At 38.2% G+C, this 16020-nt stretch overlaps 1 protein-coding gene across 4 annotated transcripts in view; it reads right to left on the reverse strand.

Moving 5' to 3' along the window:
- LOC126184628 (SCY1-like protein 2) overlaps nt 1-16020 on the reverse strand; it is a 179263-nt gene that overhangs the window by 107629 nt on the left and 55614 nt on the right. For all 4 annotated transcript variants that reach the window (XM_049927100.1, XM_049927097.1, XM_049927099.1 and 1 more), the window contains 2 exons: nt 2282-2426; nt 1759-1908 (listed from right to left, as the gene is read on the reverse strand). In XM_049927100.1, coding sequence (XP_049783057.1) covers nt 1759-1908; nt 2282-2426 — 295 coding nt within the window. The remainder of the gene's footprint in view (nt 1-1758; nt 1909-2281; nt 2427-16020) is intronic.

Genomic DNA, 16020 nt, shown 5'->3' on the forward strand with positions numbered 1-16020 from the left:
TGTCAACGATGATGCAGATGCTTCATCTCGTAAGCAAGACCGGCAGCCTTCACCAAATCAGATAGCTGCTGAAATCCAGAGAGAATTTCCTGAGATCCAGAGTGACACACGTCATTAGTGCCGTCATGTGCCACCACCTGCAGCTGGCTGCACCCTGTGCTCTTCATGGCATCCGGAAGGACCCTTTCCACATCAGGAATGACTCCACACAGAGTGCACACTGGATTTCTTCCCCTCCTTAGCTGCCATATCCCTAAGGGGCCCCATTACGCGCCTAATATTGGAGCTCTTAACTACCAATAAGCCCACCCTCTGCGACTGCCCGGACCTTGAAGGCTGAGAATCATCCTCTGAAACAGGGCAGGCAGCTGCATCTGGCACAGCCAGAGACAGTACCTGAAACCTATTCGTCAGACGCACCGGGGAGGCTGTCTGATCAGCCTCCGGGGACGTCTTTTGCTGCCTGCCATGCCTTGGAACGACCTCCTAATCAACCACAGGCGAGGGTTCAGCCCCACTGCGGGCAGCAACCGGGGCAACCACAGCAGCAGACCAATCTGGGGACAGAAGGGACGAGGTTGACATCCCCGTGATACCCAAGTCCGGCTCCCCACAGTGGTGCTCATTGGCAACAGCCTCAAACTGCGCGACCAAAGTCAGCGCCACTTGCAGCTGTGAGCGAAGGGATGCCAACTCAGCCGTCATCCGAACACAGCAGTCACAGTCCGTGTACGTTCTAATCAATGTTGAACAACAGTTACTGAAACCCAAGTCCGTGCCTAGATAACACAAGGGAAACATGCAAAGAATGTATGAACTAACCTGTACAAATGCCTAACGACCGCGCTACAATCTGCCTGAATTTACGATTACAGTAACTAAAACTCGAAATTACACCTCCTATGCGAAACTCACACGCAATTTAAGTAAGAATCTACGAAGTAAACACTTCAGTGTTCGTTTGAAGGAAGTTAGGAAACGAAATGGTGGACATATTGAGCATGTGCTGAGTTAGAACAAATATCCATGGGTGGCTCTTCATTGTAGTACATGTTCCTTTCAGATTGTATTGACAATAAAGTTTATATTCAAAAACAAAATAGTAACACATTTCGTGCACCACCCGGTAGTATAAGACATTCTGATGCAGAGTCCTTCTGGTTTTATAACTGAATTATTGCACCTGATTTTGTCCTTGTAGGATATCGCTCGTGTTGTACCTGTTCTGTGTTAGTTTGTAAGCAAGGTCTAATTTTCTGGCTGTTCCTCTGACGCATCAGACCAGTCATCTGGGTTGGATCCATTGGAATTTATCTGTTGTTCTAATCTTTCCATATTTTACCTCCAAGTATTTATCTCTTTTTTGTTGTTATTGTTGTTGTTGTCATTGTCGTTGTCGTCATTCCAATACAGATGTGAGCAACAATGCAGAATAAAATGAAACTGGAGAAGACTATAGTAAAGAAGGGAAAATTTTTAACCTATAAATTGATTCTTCATTAACCTATGCATAGCAGTAGATTTATATTACACACTTTCTATTATTATCATGACAAAACTGCGTTCACTCCTTTATTGGATTATATAAGTGTGATGAACTTAATTTTTTCGTTCATCAATATACAAATTATATTAAGTGCATAACTGCCAACTGAATAATAATGATTATTCATGTACAGAGAACAATCGCACAATTAGTACATACCAAACTTTCACGAATACTCAAATTAATAATTACAGAAATTAAATGTCACTCACCTCTGCTTCTGGGTTACTTGAATTCAAAATGCAGAAGTCAAAGCCAAAAATTTTCCAAGCCCCTTGTTGGTTTACTAAAATAGTTTCTGGGTTGATGTTGCCATGCAGCAGTTTGACATTGTTGTGCAGAAAAACAAGTCCTTCTCCAATCTGTTAAACAGATGAGTATCACACAGGTTCTGATTTGTAAAGAAATCTCACAAAAAATAACAATATTTATAACTCAGAGACAGTGCAGTATTCCTGAACCCATTACAGAAATTTTGAAAAATTGCAGACACTTTCTGAAAGAACAGTAAACTACAATCATTGTGAGTAAACTGTTTTGTGTGTGTATAGTGTTCACGATCTGGTGCTTCATTAGGTAAAGTCAATTAACATTGTTCAGATGGAGTAATGTTACCACACTGAGTTTAGGTAAAGCAGTATTTTGTATCAAATGTTCATTCTGTACAACATGATGTCATGGCAAATACATTACAAAGGAAATAAGAAACCAAAGGAATACAGAAAACAAAATTACCTGGACCAATCCATGTTTAATTTCTACTTCATACAATTTCTCTCCCTTCTGACCAGAACTGTGGTCTGAAGATGCAGTACCCGAGTCCTTTATTAATTCTGCAAGACTTGTAAAAACAGGTTCTGCAGCGAATGCCAAACTTTCCCTAAGAACATATATGAAATTATTAGCCACAACATGCAATTCAATCACATATTATACATGTACTCGAAAAAATACCAGTACATTTACCACAATGAAAGTTTGATACTGACTCATTAGTTACTATTAACATAGTCTCCCAGATCATTAATACACAACATAAACAGAAACGGTCCCAACACATTTCCCTGGGACATGAATGAAGTTACTTCCACATTTATCAATGACTCACCACCCCAGATCCTGCCTATTCAGTAATCCTCAGCCAGATGACAAACTTTGTTTTATGCCACATACGATCTTACTTTTATTAATAAGTTGTGGTACTGTACTCAGTCAGATGCTTTTTGAAGTCAAAACATACTGCAACTGCACAACTGCCTGTATCCATGGCTTTCAGAATGTCAAAAGCCACAATGATTTCACAGGAGGAGGTCATTCTTTTCGACATCTCCTTATGTTTGAGCTTAGAAAATGTTCTAAGATTCTACAGCAGATGGGTGTTGAACTGAACAGCAGCTCACAAGCAAACTCACCCACGCACCCATTTCATTACAGAGACCGTATACCACAGAAAGTTCCTTCCATCAAAAACTGTTATACTACATAAATAGCAATCTAGTGTTTGTTCAACTGTTCTTCTAAACTTAGGCCACAGATGTTCTACCTACTAGTTACCTGAGGTTCTCTCTGAAGTTCTCCATATAAGGACCCAACTAAGTTTATTCCCATACTTCATATGAAGTTTTATACAATCTAACATGCTGCTTCAATCTCTCTCTCTGTGGTTTTGGGTTTCTTGTCTAGTGTGGCAAATACTGCATCTACTTCTCATTAGTGTATCCTATTGCTATACTGCCGCCAATTTCATGTTTTAGCCAGATATCTGTACCTAGCATTATGTGAGCGTAACTGCCCCCCCCCCTTTTTTTTTTTTTTTTTTTTACATGTGTTTCAAACTAGCAATTCACTGTAAATTCTTAGGCAGATCACCACATCAATTCATTCAACTTCATATTTTAAGCACATGATATATGCAGAAACCTGGATAAATCATACAAAAAGTAGCAAGACAAAAAAACCACTTCCAGTACACATGGAGCAGGAGCAGCAGGCTAGTACACTTAACAGCACAAAAACTGTCTAATGGGAATTACAGCCAGCATTGACATGAACAAAATGTAACATGTCAGTCTTCTAGTCTACACTGGAGGACTCTGAAGAGAAAATATTACTTTATATGCTACAAGAAAATTACCCAGTTAGTATTCTAGATGTATTACTAGAAAGCAAGGAAGTTTACTGCAACTAAAACAAGCTGCCATCAGTGAAGATGCACAGTAACCAAATGGAAATGTTTGTAGGATGGTCAATATCAAAACGTGTCACAGAGACTGCTTCAGCTTTGACTTCATGTTATATAGCCACCCCCATCCCCACTGTGTGTGTGTGTGTGAGAGAGAGAGAGAGAGAGAGAGAGAGAGAGAGAGAGAGAGAGAGAGAGAGAGAGAGAGAGACTTTTTATGGCTGCTGGCAAGTTATTGAAAATGTGTGTTCCTGAATAATGCACACCTTTTTGTACAAAGTAAGTAACTTTAAATCCTTGTGACGCTTACAAGCATCACAACAAGCCACGAGCCAGAGCGTCTGACACTTATAAGCATCCGCGCTCACTGTCTGATTATGCAGTCTAGTTGCAGCGTCTAAGCTAGCATAAAAGCGTGTAAACTTTAGCGTGGTCAGTTATCGATTGATAAGCTATTTACTGCAATGTTTGTATCATCAGCAAACAAAACAAACTTGGCATCTGGTAATGTTACTGATGAAAAGTCATTGATATACACAAGAAAAAGTAAGGGCCCTAAGATAGAACCTTGTGGGACTCACATGTAATTAATTCCCTGTTGGATGATGCCTGATAGCTTAATACATATCTGTTTGCTAATAACTCCCTTTGTTTCCTGCCAGAGATATAAGATTTGAAGCATTTTTGCAGCATTTCCTGTTACACCGTAATATTTTAATTTACTTAAAAGGATATTTGATTTACACAGTCACATGCCTTTGACAGATCACAAAATATACCAGTCACCTGGAATTTTGTGTCTAATGAATTAAGTACATTTTCACTGTAAGAGTAAATAGCCTTCTCAATATCAGAACCCTTTATAAATCTGAACTGCGACTTTGGCGGTATGTTATCTGTGATAAGATGGTTATGAAGCCGACCGTACATTACCTTTTCTAAAATTTTTGAGAATGCTGACAAAAGTGAAATTGGATGGTAATGTGACACTATTTCTTTATCTTCCTTCATAAACAGTGGCTTAACTTCAGCATATTACAACCATCCAGGAAATATTCCACTGATAAACAACTGGTTACACAGATAGCTTAGTATGTTAATTTAGAATCATATTATTTAATTAACTTTGTTGATATTTCATCAGACCCACTAGATGTTTTTGGATTTTAAAGATTTTAAGATGGATATTACTTCTGCTGGGGTAGTGAGCGTCACATTCATATTATGGAAGTTACTTGAAATGTGTGGTCCGAGGTATTCCGTAACATCATTTACAGAATCTGACAACCCCATCTTTTTCAGTCACAGTTATAAAATATTCGTTAAAATGTTCTGCGACACTATACATATCTGTCACTTACGTATCATTTACTCTTACTGCTATTTGTCCCTCTTCATGTCCTGTTCTACTGGTCTACTCTTTCACTATGTCCCATATTGTCTATTTTGTTATCTGATATGACTAGCTTTTTCCTTGTAATATATTTGCTTTGATGTCTGTATTACAGTCTTTAATATTTTGCAGTATTTCTTGTAATGTGCTATAGCATCAACATCAGAACTGTTGCTGATTGACAAATACAGTTTTCTTTTTGTTTTACAAGATACATCTATTCCTTGAGTAATCCATGGCTTCTTTGTAGACTTTGCTCTAACCATGGTTAGTTTTGGGAGAAAACAGTGTTCAAATAAGGTAAGAACTTTAGTAGCAAAAGTGTTTTATTTTTCCTTCATGCCATGAGCACTGTAAACATCACTCCAGTGAATGTCTCTGAGGAGTGTCCTAAAATAATCAATTTTTGGCTTATTTATTACTCTCTTGAGCTCAGATTTAACAGATTTCATGTCTTGTTCAGTAATAACATTTAACAGAAGGAACCGCATGTCATGGTCTGAGAGGCTGCTGACTATTGGTACTATAATTTTGTTCATTGGACTTTTCTATAAAGATATTATCAATGGCTGGCTGTGAGCAATTGGCTACCCTAGTTGGGAACTTTACAGTGGGAATTAAGTTGAATGATAGTGTTACTAACTCAAATAAGTTCTTATTGGGAGAGTCTTTAAGGAAATCTACATTGAAATCACCAGCAACCACTATTTCTTTGTTTATGGTTGTTAAATGGGCCAGTACAGCTTCAAGGTGGTTTATGAACAAATTAAAGTTACCTGCAGGTGCTTGATATACACTTAATATTACGAAGGATTTTTTGTGAAATTCTACTTCTGTTGCACATGCTTCCATATGCTGTTCTAGATAAAATTTATGAATGTCTGTTCTTAAATTTATGACAGTTCCTCATGAATGTGGCAACTACTCCTTTCTCCATTTCTGTTCTACAAAAGTGAGATGCTAACCTAAATCCTGTAAGATTTAAAAGTTCCATACCAGTGGTAAGATGTTCAGAGAGGCAGATTATGTCAGCTGGGTTTGAGGACTAATTCATCTATGCAGATAATTTATTCATTAATTTTATTTCTCAGTCCTTGAATATTTTGATGCAATAAAGATAGCTAACATTTCACATTGACTGAGCTGAATTTGGGTAGAGTTGAAATTTCTGCTGATTGTTGTTGAAAATTCCTAACCAATAGCTGTTTGTGCTGATTTAATAAGCTAGAAATAGGTTTTTTTGTTTCTTTCTCAAACTGAAGGTTTGTCTCAATCCTAACCTCTCTTAAAACTTTGTTTCTTTCTGTCCTTCCTACCCTAAAAAAAGGGTCTTTTCTGAACCCTATAACCACTAGTATTTTATCACTGATGACAGTGCTGCCCCCTTTAACTTTCCTGCTATTTTCCTAGCCAGTTTATCCATCCCCTTTCCTGTTGAGGTGAAGGCCATGCCTAGTTTAATCCCACCTATTCAGAGAATCAACAGGAACCAAACCAATGTGTGACCCTGCACCCGACAAGCGGCTGTTCCAACTCCAAATTAACTCTCTTGACAGAAGAGTTCAAATGGATCGGTCATGGCATCCAAGAACAGATACAAACTAAACACTAGTATTCTTCGATGCTGATGCAATCTTTGCCAGGTCACACTCGATACTGTACCCAGGATCTCTGCTGATACTATTACCTGGCCCACCCACTATAGCCACAGTATCTTCCTTAGTGAAATCTTTGCAAAGTTATCCTAAATCCTCTGTCACCTGCTCCAGACCAGCACTAGCTTTAAAATAAACTAGTGACCTTGTATTCTGATCCTAGTTCATCCTGCAAAAGTTGGCCAACACCTCTTCCATGGGAACTACGTAACAGCAACACTTTCTCTTTACTGATTTCCCTACATTCTTACTTTTCAATTTGCTGCTGGAAGTTTGTCGTAACCTGTCTACACCTGCAACTGCTTGAGGCTCACCAGCTTCTAACTGAAGCAACAGGTCAAATTCTCCACATTCACCATGAAGCTGTCAGACAAAGTTCTAGGTTAATGGTACACTTAAAAAGCACACTAATACACCTATTTACCATGTAATCAGTACTAAACTAAATGATGTTATAATCTAAAATGACTTGTCTTTACAAGAACACCAAAACTCGTGCTAGCCACCTGGCTGCAGTGATAATATGTAGTTAATTTCGTAATATAGAGGTGACAGCATATTAGCCACATGTCTTAGGTTAATTCCAGTAGCAAGTATGATAAATCTGATGGTAAATATGGGATAGCTCTGACTTCTGCAAGAAACAATTTGGTAATCTGCCACCAAACAGTCTCACTACCATACTGGTAGCCAACATACTGTAATGTTGAAAGTAATAGCAGCTATACCATAGACAGGCACATACTTCCTGGATCCATTTACTTTACCACCACTATGTCACATGTCTTACATGAAAATCTAGAAATGTTTATCAAGAAAAGGAAATATCAAGCCACATAAATCAGGGTGTTGATAAGCTGCTTAGGATGAATGTCTCGTGCTGCCAAGTAAAGTCTCAGCTGTGACCCCTTAGAAAAACAATGCTGCCACACACTCAGCTGAAGTGTCAAAATACTGGCAAAGAGAGATTTATTACATGTCTGTGCTAGGAAAAGGATCTTAGGCCTTTTGTTAGGAGTAATGGTAGAAGTGACGGCAACTTATTCTATAAATAAAAAGCAGGAGGTTCAGAAGGCTGAGCTGGGCATATTGTTTCTACAATGCACCCCACAATTGACGCAGTATGCTCCTAATTTAATTCACACAATTGTCAAGGTATAGTTCTTTTAATAGGCTGTTGTATTCAGTAGTGCTCCACCTACAGTTCAGAATCACACTGTCAACCAAACTAATTTTAATTCCAGTCCCTCTCATATAATAAATTCCAAGCTTCTCACTGCAACCTGCCGCATGAATTTCACAAAGTGTTGTACAAATTTTTCTGAAAGTAATTTTAACAAACACTGAACTGTTTGAAATTTTCTACGTAATTAAAACTGTGGCAGGCCAGTATTCAAACCTGGCATCTTAGCCTTTTGTAGGAAGCTATCCAAGTGTGACAGATCCGCCCTCACAGCTTCACTTCATCTACCCCTTAAACTTCACAGCAGTTTCACATACCTCGCAGGACTAGCAGTCTTGAAATAAATGCTATTGCGGACACACAGCTTAGCTGCAGCCTGGGGGATGGTTTCCAGAATCTATTGAATCTCTACTACAGAGTGAAAATTCATACCATAAAACTATAGTTGCAATATTCGGGTAATTAGTAAAACTTTTAAAAGTACAGACTCATTCTTCAAAAGGGCCCAAAATACACCATTTTATTAATGTGAATGCTTGTGTCCATGGGAGCCTACAATACAGCAGCACTCTGAAAAGTTGGTCTTCAAAATGTTTCAAGGGAAGCTTTCCATATCAGGTGTCCAAGCAGCAGAAATCTACATTTCTCACTTCACACAAAAACAATTTAAGAATGTACTTGGGAGAAATACATTAAAGAGCTTGTTAAGAAACTTATTAGATATTTTCATCATAAAAGTGTGTAGCATCCAGATTCATGTTCAGAGTAGGATTTCATGAGGTGGAGATATCAATTTTGTTCAGAGTGACTCCTTCCATTCAGACAGGAAGCTCAGGACATTCAAAGGTACAGGCCGAGCTGACTGCCTTCTATTTTAACTTGACTACCACAAGGCTGCCAGTGGGCATGGCACTCTCACATGACGCCATGAGCCCATCGGTGACAACAAGCTTCACTATGTAATAATCTTTGCATGACCTGTTTGTAATGCAGTCAGTCACATGCATTTTAATGAAACCTACTTTGGATGAACATGACCTGTAAATGAAATCTTGGGTTTCAGACTCATTTAGTCTTGATTGCAGTTGTGGCTTCTTACAGTTCTACTTGCTGCATATTTCTTGCAGTAATATGCATTAACTTTTATTCCTTGACTGAGTTGACACTAGTATGCAGGAACTAGGGTACAATATCTTGCTCAATGTTTTTCAGGAGTATACAAAGATTACCACAATTTAACAGTCCAATATCACAATATACAGAAGGCCACTACCCGACAAACAAGGAAAAAATTAAAAATGTGTGAAAGATACCACAAGTGTTACTTTGATACTTTAAACTCATAGAAGGTCTGAAGTTTTGGAATGAGCAAAGAATGTAGTCACACACTGACACCTCTACCGACCTCTGTCTTCGCTGATTGCTGCATATCTGCATCGTAAATTCTTCTTGCCTAATCAGTTGTACCGGGTGATCAAAAAGTTAATATAAATTTGAAAACTGAATAAATCAAGGAATAATGTAGATAGAGAGGTACAAATTGACACACGTGCTTGGAATGACATGGGGTTTTATTAGAACCAAAAAAATACAAACATTCAAAAAATGTCTGACAGATGGTGCTTCATCTGATCAGAATAGCAGTAATTAGCATAACAAATTAAGACAAAGCAAAGATGATGTCCTTTACAGGAAATGCTCAATATGTCCATCATTCCTCAACAATAGCTGTAGTCGAGGAATAATGTTGTGAACAGCACTGTAAAGCATGTCCGGAGTTATGGTGAGGCAGTGGCGTAGGATGTCGTCTTTCAGCATCCCTAGAGATGTCTGTCAATCATGATACACTTGCGACTTCAGGTAACCCCAAAGCCAATAATCGCACGGGCTGAGGTCTGAGGCCAAGCATGACGAAAGTGGCGGCTGAGCACACGATCGTCACCAAACGACGCGCGCAAGAGATCTTTCACGCATCTAGCAATATGGGGTGGAGCACCATCCTGCATAAACATCATACGTTCAGCATGTGTTTATCGGCCAAGCTGGGGATGATGCGACTAACATATCTGCGTACCTCTCACCTGTCACGGTAGCAAGTTTTTCTGTCTAGTGCCACCTGTCTGACATTTTGTGAACTGTTTTTTGTTTTAATAAAACCCCATGTCATTCCAATTATAGGTGTCAATTTTACCCCTCTATCTACATCATTCCATGGTTTATTAGGTTTTCAAATTTATACTGACTTTTTGATCACCCTGTATATTGTAGATGTGATTAACTTTTTATTATAGAGTATGTACTGTTCACAACTAACTTTTGTTTCTAATTCTTCTTGTGAGATAACTAACCAGCAGCAGCCGGCATCCACATGGTGCGCTGATACTTATCTGCATCTTAGGTTTTTTCCCTTTGTCAGTTTTTCCTATTAAGTACATGTACAAATAAAGAGGATGTAAGAATCTTTATTTTATGTGATTACCAAAGTTTTTGTTAATGCGAACTGGCGTGGCCTGGCCTGGGGCTCTGTTGTGTCCACTAGCAGTCTCATGTCAGTTAACGTGTCCATCAGAAGTTTGAGACATTTGGATACAATATCTATCATATATTGATATAAAAAATCAAACTTTCTGACAAGCAAACAAACCCTCCAACTCCAACAGTTAATTATACAAAACTGGCATTCTTAAGTAGGATACAACCAATTTTATTTTGTAAGCAGTGTGAATATTACGAATAAATTTGAAGAAACAAATATTTTTAGTTTTGAAGTGGACACAGACAAATTAATGATACTGAACACTTGTGTAAATAAACACTTTACTGACATTAACCCCGTAACTCGAAACCCTGAGATCTTATCTTTATTATTTTGACAGAAACTTAAAATCCTGAGTATACTATAGCAACTTGATACATTCACTGCGGTCACCAGTGCAGGCTGCTGATGCTCTAGGTGGACACTTAAGTGCACGTGAGCAGGTAGCTGAAATCATACCCCTGCGAAACTTGTAAGTTCAGGTTTTCCACGTACGTAATATTGACAGTGAATATATCATCTGCTAAAGAGGTGTTGCTAGATACAGAAACACAAGTACACTTTAGCTGCATGCTGATCACGTAATAAATGTGCATGCTGTCTGACATTTACAAGCGTCATATTCATTTATTGCAAACAATTCTAACACCACCTCCGATTTATTGATTTTATTGCAAACTGGAAAGAAAATGCAATTTAAACAAGCGATAAATCTGCTCCATTGAGAAAGAATTACAGCCTGAAAACACCAAAGGTTTAACAAACAGAGAAAAAGAAAGCAGACTCATCTGCAATGTGGTGCTACGGAAACACAATCCCACATAAATAAGTTTGCAAGGTGTAGAGGTGATGTTTTTACAGCAAACCACAAATAAGTCTACATACTGTACAGAAACATGTTCTGAGCAATCAATGTAACAACGTTTTACTTGGCTATCAAATAAAACAAACACTTTACAAATCAAACACGAACTGATCTTCCTCTGAAGATACGACATACCATTACATTATGGATGTGTAATTGTGCAGCAGTTACAACAGAATACAGGTGTTTGGACACGTTATGCACACTTAGTACATCGTTTCCTCATAACTTGCTTCTTCCCTTCAATTGCGTCCTGCTTTTGCGCGCGAGCGTTATTTGTTACACACACCTTTTGGAACGTCCATTGGTGGGAGTACTCCCTTTATTATTTGTATTCTATAATCATACATCATTTTATGCCCTGAGTATTTATTATATAGGTAATGTGAATTTAACATTAGCATGTCAGTTACAGGGAAGAATTTCTTCGGCCAGCAAATAGTCTCGTTCACATAAATAATACAACATCTGGTCCTGCCTATCGGTCCCAGACATACAACTATTATATTTGATAATTGGCAGTGGTTTTGAGACTATTTGCTGACGTGCATTCAGTACACTTCCCATCGTATTTAGATGATTCTGTGGAAACATAGACCTCATCTATTCTTCCATTTGCTGATCACTACGTCATCCGAATATTGTGCAACAGTGTCTCCTTTCCCCAGTTTTGCACATACCACGTCTTTAATGGTATTTCTCCTATTTACCCTTCATATTCCAGTGCAATGTGCTTTTGCATTCAACAGGGCTTTAGCTAAACCAAAGCTGTTGTAAAAATTGTCCGTGTAAACGTGATGGCCAACATGCAGCTTCTCTTCTAACAAATGTAGTACTATCTTTTCAGCATGCCCTTTTCCCCCATACCACCACACATCCCCGTGTACACAGTGCACTTATTTACGAAACCATCTGGATCATTTAGCATGTACAATTTGATGTACATCTTTAGTCCTGTGTTCTAAATGACAATTATCCCCTCCAAAGAATTGATTCATCTAAAGATCGATCATGACCTGGATAAAACACCTGACATCATCCTGTTAAAATAATTCAATATAGGGTGTACCTTATATAGTCAATCATCTGGTTTCAGTCTACTAGATTTATTGCAAAATGCAGTGAGCATAAGATAAGCAAATATCTGTCTGCCCATACTCGTCGCTATTCCTCTATTTTCGAACAGCAGGTCTTTCTTCCAGTAGTCTTGTAATCGGGCATATTTGACATTTCCCAAGTGTAATGAAAAACCCAGGAAGACTAGTATTTCTCATATACTTACAGGTTTCCAGTTACTAATCCTACAGCCCTCTTTCGTATTTTTGCTCAAAAATACGTGTGTTAACGTTTGTTTCAACTACAAGCTGCAGTACGAGTGTGGGTTCTTTATAGTCGGCAATTTCCTCGTCGTTGTCCGTATCGTCTGATTCCGAACTGTCACTAAACATTCTACATTTCTGCTTCCACACTCATCACTATGATATGTTTCTGCAGTCTGCAAATTCCAGCCACCCTTCTTTGGTTTGTCCCTTCTGAACTCATCATCACTATCTTCTAACAAACTCAGTAACTCATGGTCATCATATTGTTCACTACTCTTACTCTTTTTGGGTTAAAAAGTGCCAGAGTGTGTTGATGCGCCACCATTGCAAACAATGCGGAAGACAGAGGACTAAAGACAAAAACAACTGCAGACAGCAAACGTTGCATCTTGCTTGAACTAACACAAGTGCACAGCTGAACAAACCAGCCTGAGTACTCAGCTAACAAATGCGCCGCTTATAAGAGTTATCTGCACTGGCGTGTTGATCGTGGAAACAAGTGTCAGCCACAGCAAACGTGTTGAGGAAAGACGTTCAAAAACATTGAACAACTTATCATTTTCAGCACTGACAGTTAAGTGTTCAGCCACTCTAGAGCACCTGGTTACCATGTTTCAGTTAAGGTTATTGCCACTAGACATCCGTCTTTGTGCACAGCTTTGGATACTCTAAACATGCACTTTCAGACTCTCCTATATTACTGTTTACACGACTTCAGAAAAGAATGACTAGTTATCCTGAGCCTGACACTGAATTTAGTGGCTCAAAGTGAAGAATGTGAAGTTACTTCACTAGTGAAAGTAACAAAACTGTCTGCTGAGTGACAAATGTTGGTCAGTGCTATGAGATGAATACATCCACTGTGCTCCAGCCAGCTCCAAGATTTATGTTCACAGGAAACTAACTACAGACTTCACAGAGACACAAACTAAAAACTGCTTCAAGTCCCAGGATATTTTAGCTAAAGCCCAGCACACAAGTATACATGGGATTTTATTTTGGTGATCTTCAAAATTTTATAACTCATTTTGAGATTTAAAACTGGACATGTCCATAATGTCTTTCATTCCAGGATTTTTTAATTAACAACATATTTTTGGAACAATTTTAAAAGAATCATTAAGTTTAGGGGTTAAACTTTCAGCAAGTTAACTATTTATAAGATATTTGTTTCCAATTTTTAGAATTGCACACATCTGATCTTTATTTTGACATTGTCCACATCATGAATGGGTCTGAACACTGCAATACTGTACTAGGCACGGTAGTGTTGGAGATGGGATGCTTTTGACCTTTGAACTGACTGACCCAGCCAGTTCTAGACACTTCTAGAGTTTAGTTGTGGACACTATGGTGCATACTAGCATTTTTCACATTCACGAGTCATTACCACAAGTGAATGAAGTGATGTGACTAAGTAGCCTATGATGGACTGGAGATCAACACCAGACATTTGGATTTAAAGTCTGCCATTTAACCACTGTGCAATGGTGCTTGTGTGGGCAGTGCATTTTGCAATTACAATAGTGTTCTCAGAGAAACTGCTGTTCTCTTTCATGTGTAAGGTCTGCCCCAACATACACTATAAAATATTAAATGAGCCTCTTATGTTTTCTCATACTCTTACAGGAGTACCAGAAATACCCCTTCTTTGTGTAATATTTTAATTGCACATCCACTGGCTCAATGCACAGCCTACAGTAGTACAAGAGAGACTTAAGCATAGACTTCAATAGGTAGGTCAGAATCTGAAAGGTCCTGACTGACAAATTTCACCTCCAACTTCACCTGTGGTTTCAGTAGTTTGAAACCAAGGTTTCACCAAAGTTGACAGATCAAATTTTCAACTAGAATGTTCTAAATTCAAAACATATCAGTAACAACGTCAGCCATATACGACTGGTGATCAAGGGACACTGCCTTCCAAGCTGCCATCGTCACCTACAAAGGATAGTCACTGAAAATGTATCTTGTGTTGAGGTGTATTAAATTCCCTAACAATCTTTTGGAACACAAAAAGATTGTGAAGGATGCTGAAACTGCAAATATGTAGGCTTTCAGGTGACAGGCCCAAACAGCCTTTACACATAGTTTTTCGTAAGTTATCCTGTGTAAGTCTTCATTTATCAGCCACCCCTGGGCATGAAAAGTAAGCAAAGGAGCCTAGCATGTATGATACGAAATTACTCCAGTGAACTCAATCACTAAGAAAAAGCATACAACTATTTGTCTAACAGAGAATTTTAAATATTTACACATGATTATGAGGAATTCAGAAAACTAACATAAGATGTTACTTCATTCTCCACTACAGAAACACCACCACAAACTGAGAAACAACTCTGAAAAACCTTTGAGAAATAAATGTGGGATGTTGAACCCTCATTCAAAAGAAATTGGCAAGTTCATTTGTGAAACAGTTGCCCTCAAGACTGATTAATTTCATGGTCTTTGGTTTCCAAAATTATGGAGGTGCAATTTTTTTAATTTTCAGTACAGACATTTCCATTATACCTTGTAAACAATTACAAATCTTTAAATGAATAAACATTATTATACACTGCTGCTGCTATTAAGGAATGATAATCACAAATATCATGTCAGTCCCTAAATCCAACAAGACAATGGCACAGACCAACTTCAGCTCCTTTAAAACCATCTCCATTACAATCTACCTCACACTCACAACTGGCTTGAAATTCAAGTTCTAATTGTAAGAAACCACATAACTAAAGAAAATAACACTATAACAGAAACAATTCAAATTTAATTGTTAACAGCAAATAATCACTTCCATTCTGCAGAGCTGCACTAAGAAAAATACTAAATGCCTCAAAAACTGAGTATTATGTTACCCCAATGCATTTGTACATCTGTGTGACAGTCTAGTCTAACATTTGCCTACACATCTGTCAATACGTGGAAATTTGTGCATAAGCAGTATTTTTAATTCCTGGTTGACCATAATAGTTCTTGGCAACCATGCTCTTTGAAATTTATCACCATTCAGCCAGTTCAGTGAATTAATAGACATTTAAAACCATCAAACATTGTTGATTTCCTAGCTGTGATAATATACATAGATAAATTCCGAACTATAACAGTCAAGCACACTAGTGTGGAAGCTGGTGGAAAGTGGCTCTTCTTCTTCTTCTTCTTCTTCTTCTTCTTCTTCTTCCAAAGCCAGTTTCCTTCAGTAGCTTGAATCTTTCCCTTTGACTGCCAATATTTGTTTTACTGGCTGGTAATTTATTTCTTATGATTTTGATGACCTTCCAGTCATAATCGTGTGTTAGTCACACTTTCTCTTACATACCCACTCATTAATGGAGTCCACT

Source organism: Schistocerca cancellata, chromosome 4 (assembly GCF_023864275.1).
Source record: "Schistocerca cancellata isolate TAMUIC-IGC-003103 chromosome 4, iqSchCanc2.1, whole genome shotgun sequence".
NCBI lineage: Eukaryota > Metazoa > Arthropoda > Insecta > Orthoptera > Acrididae > Schistocerca > Schistocerca cancellata.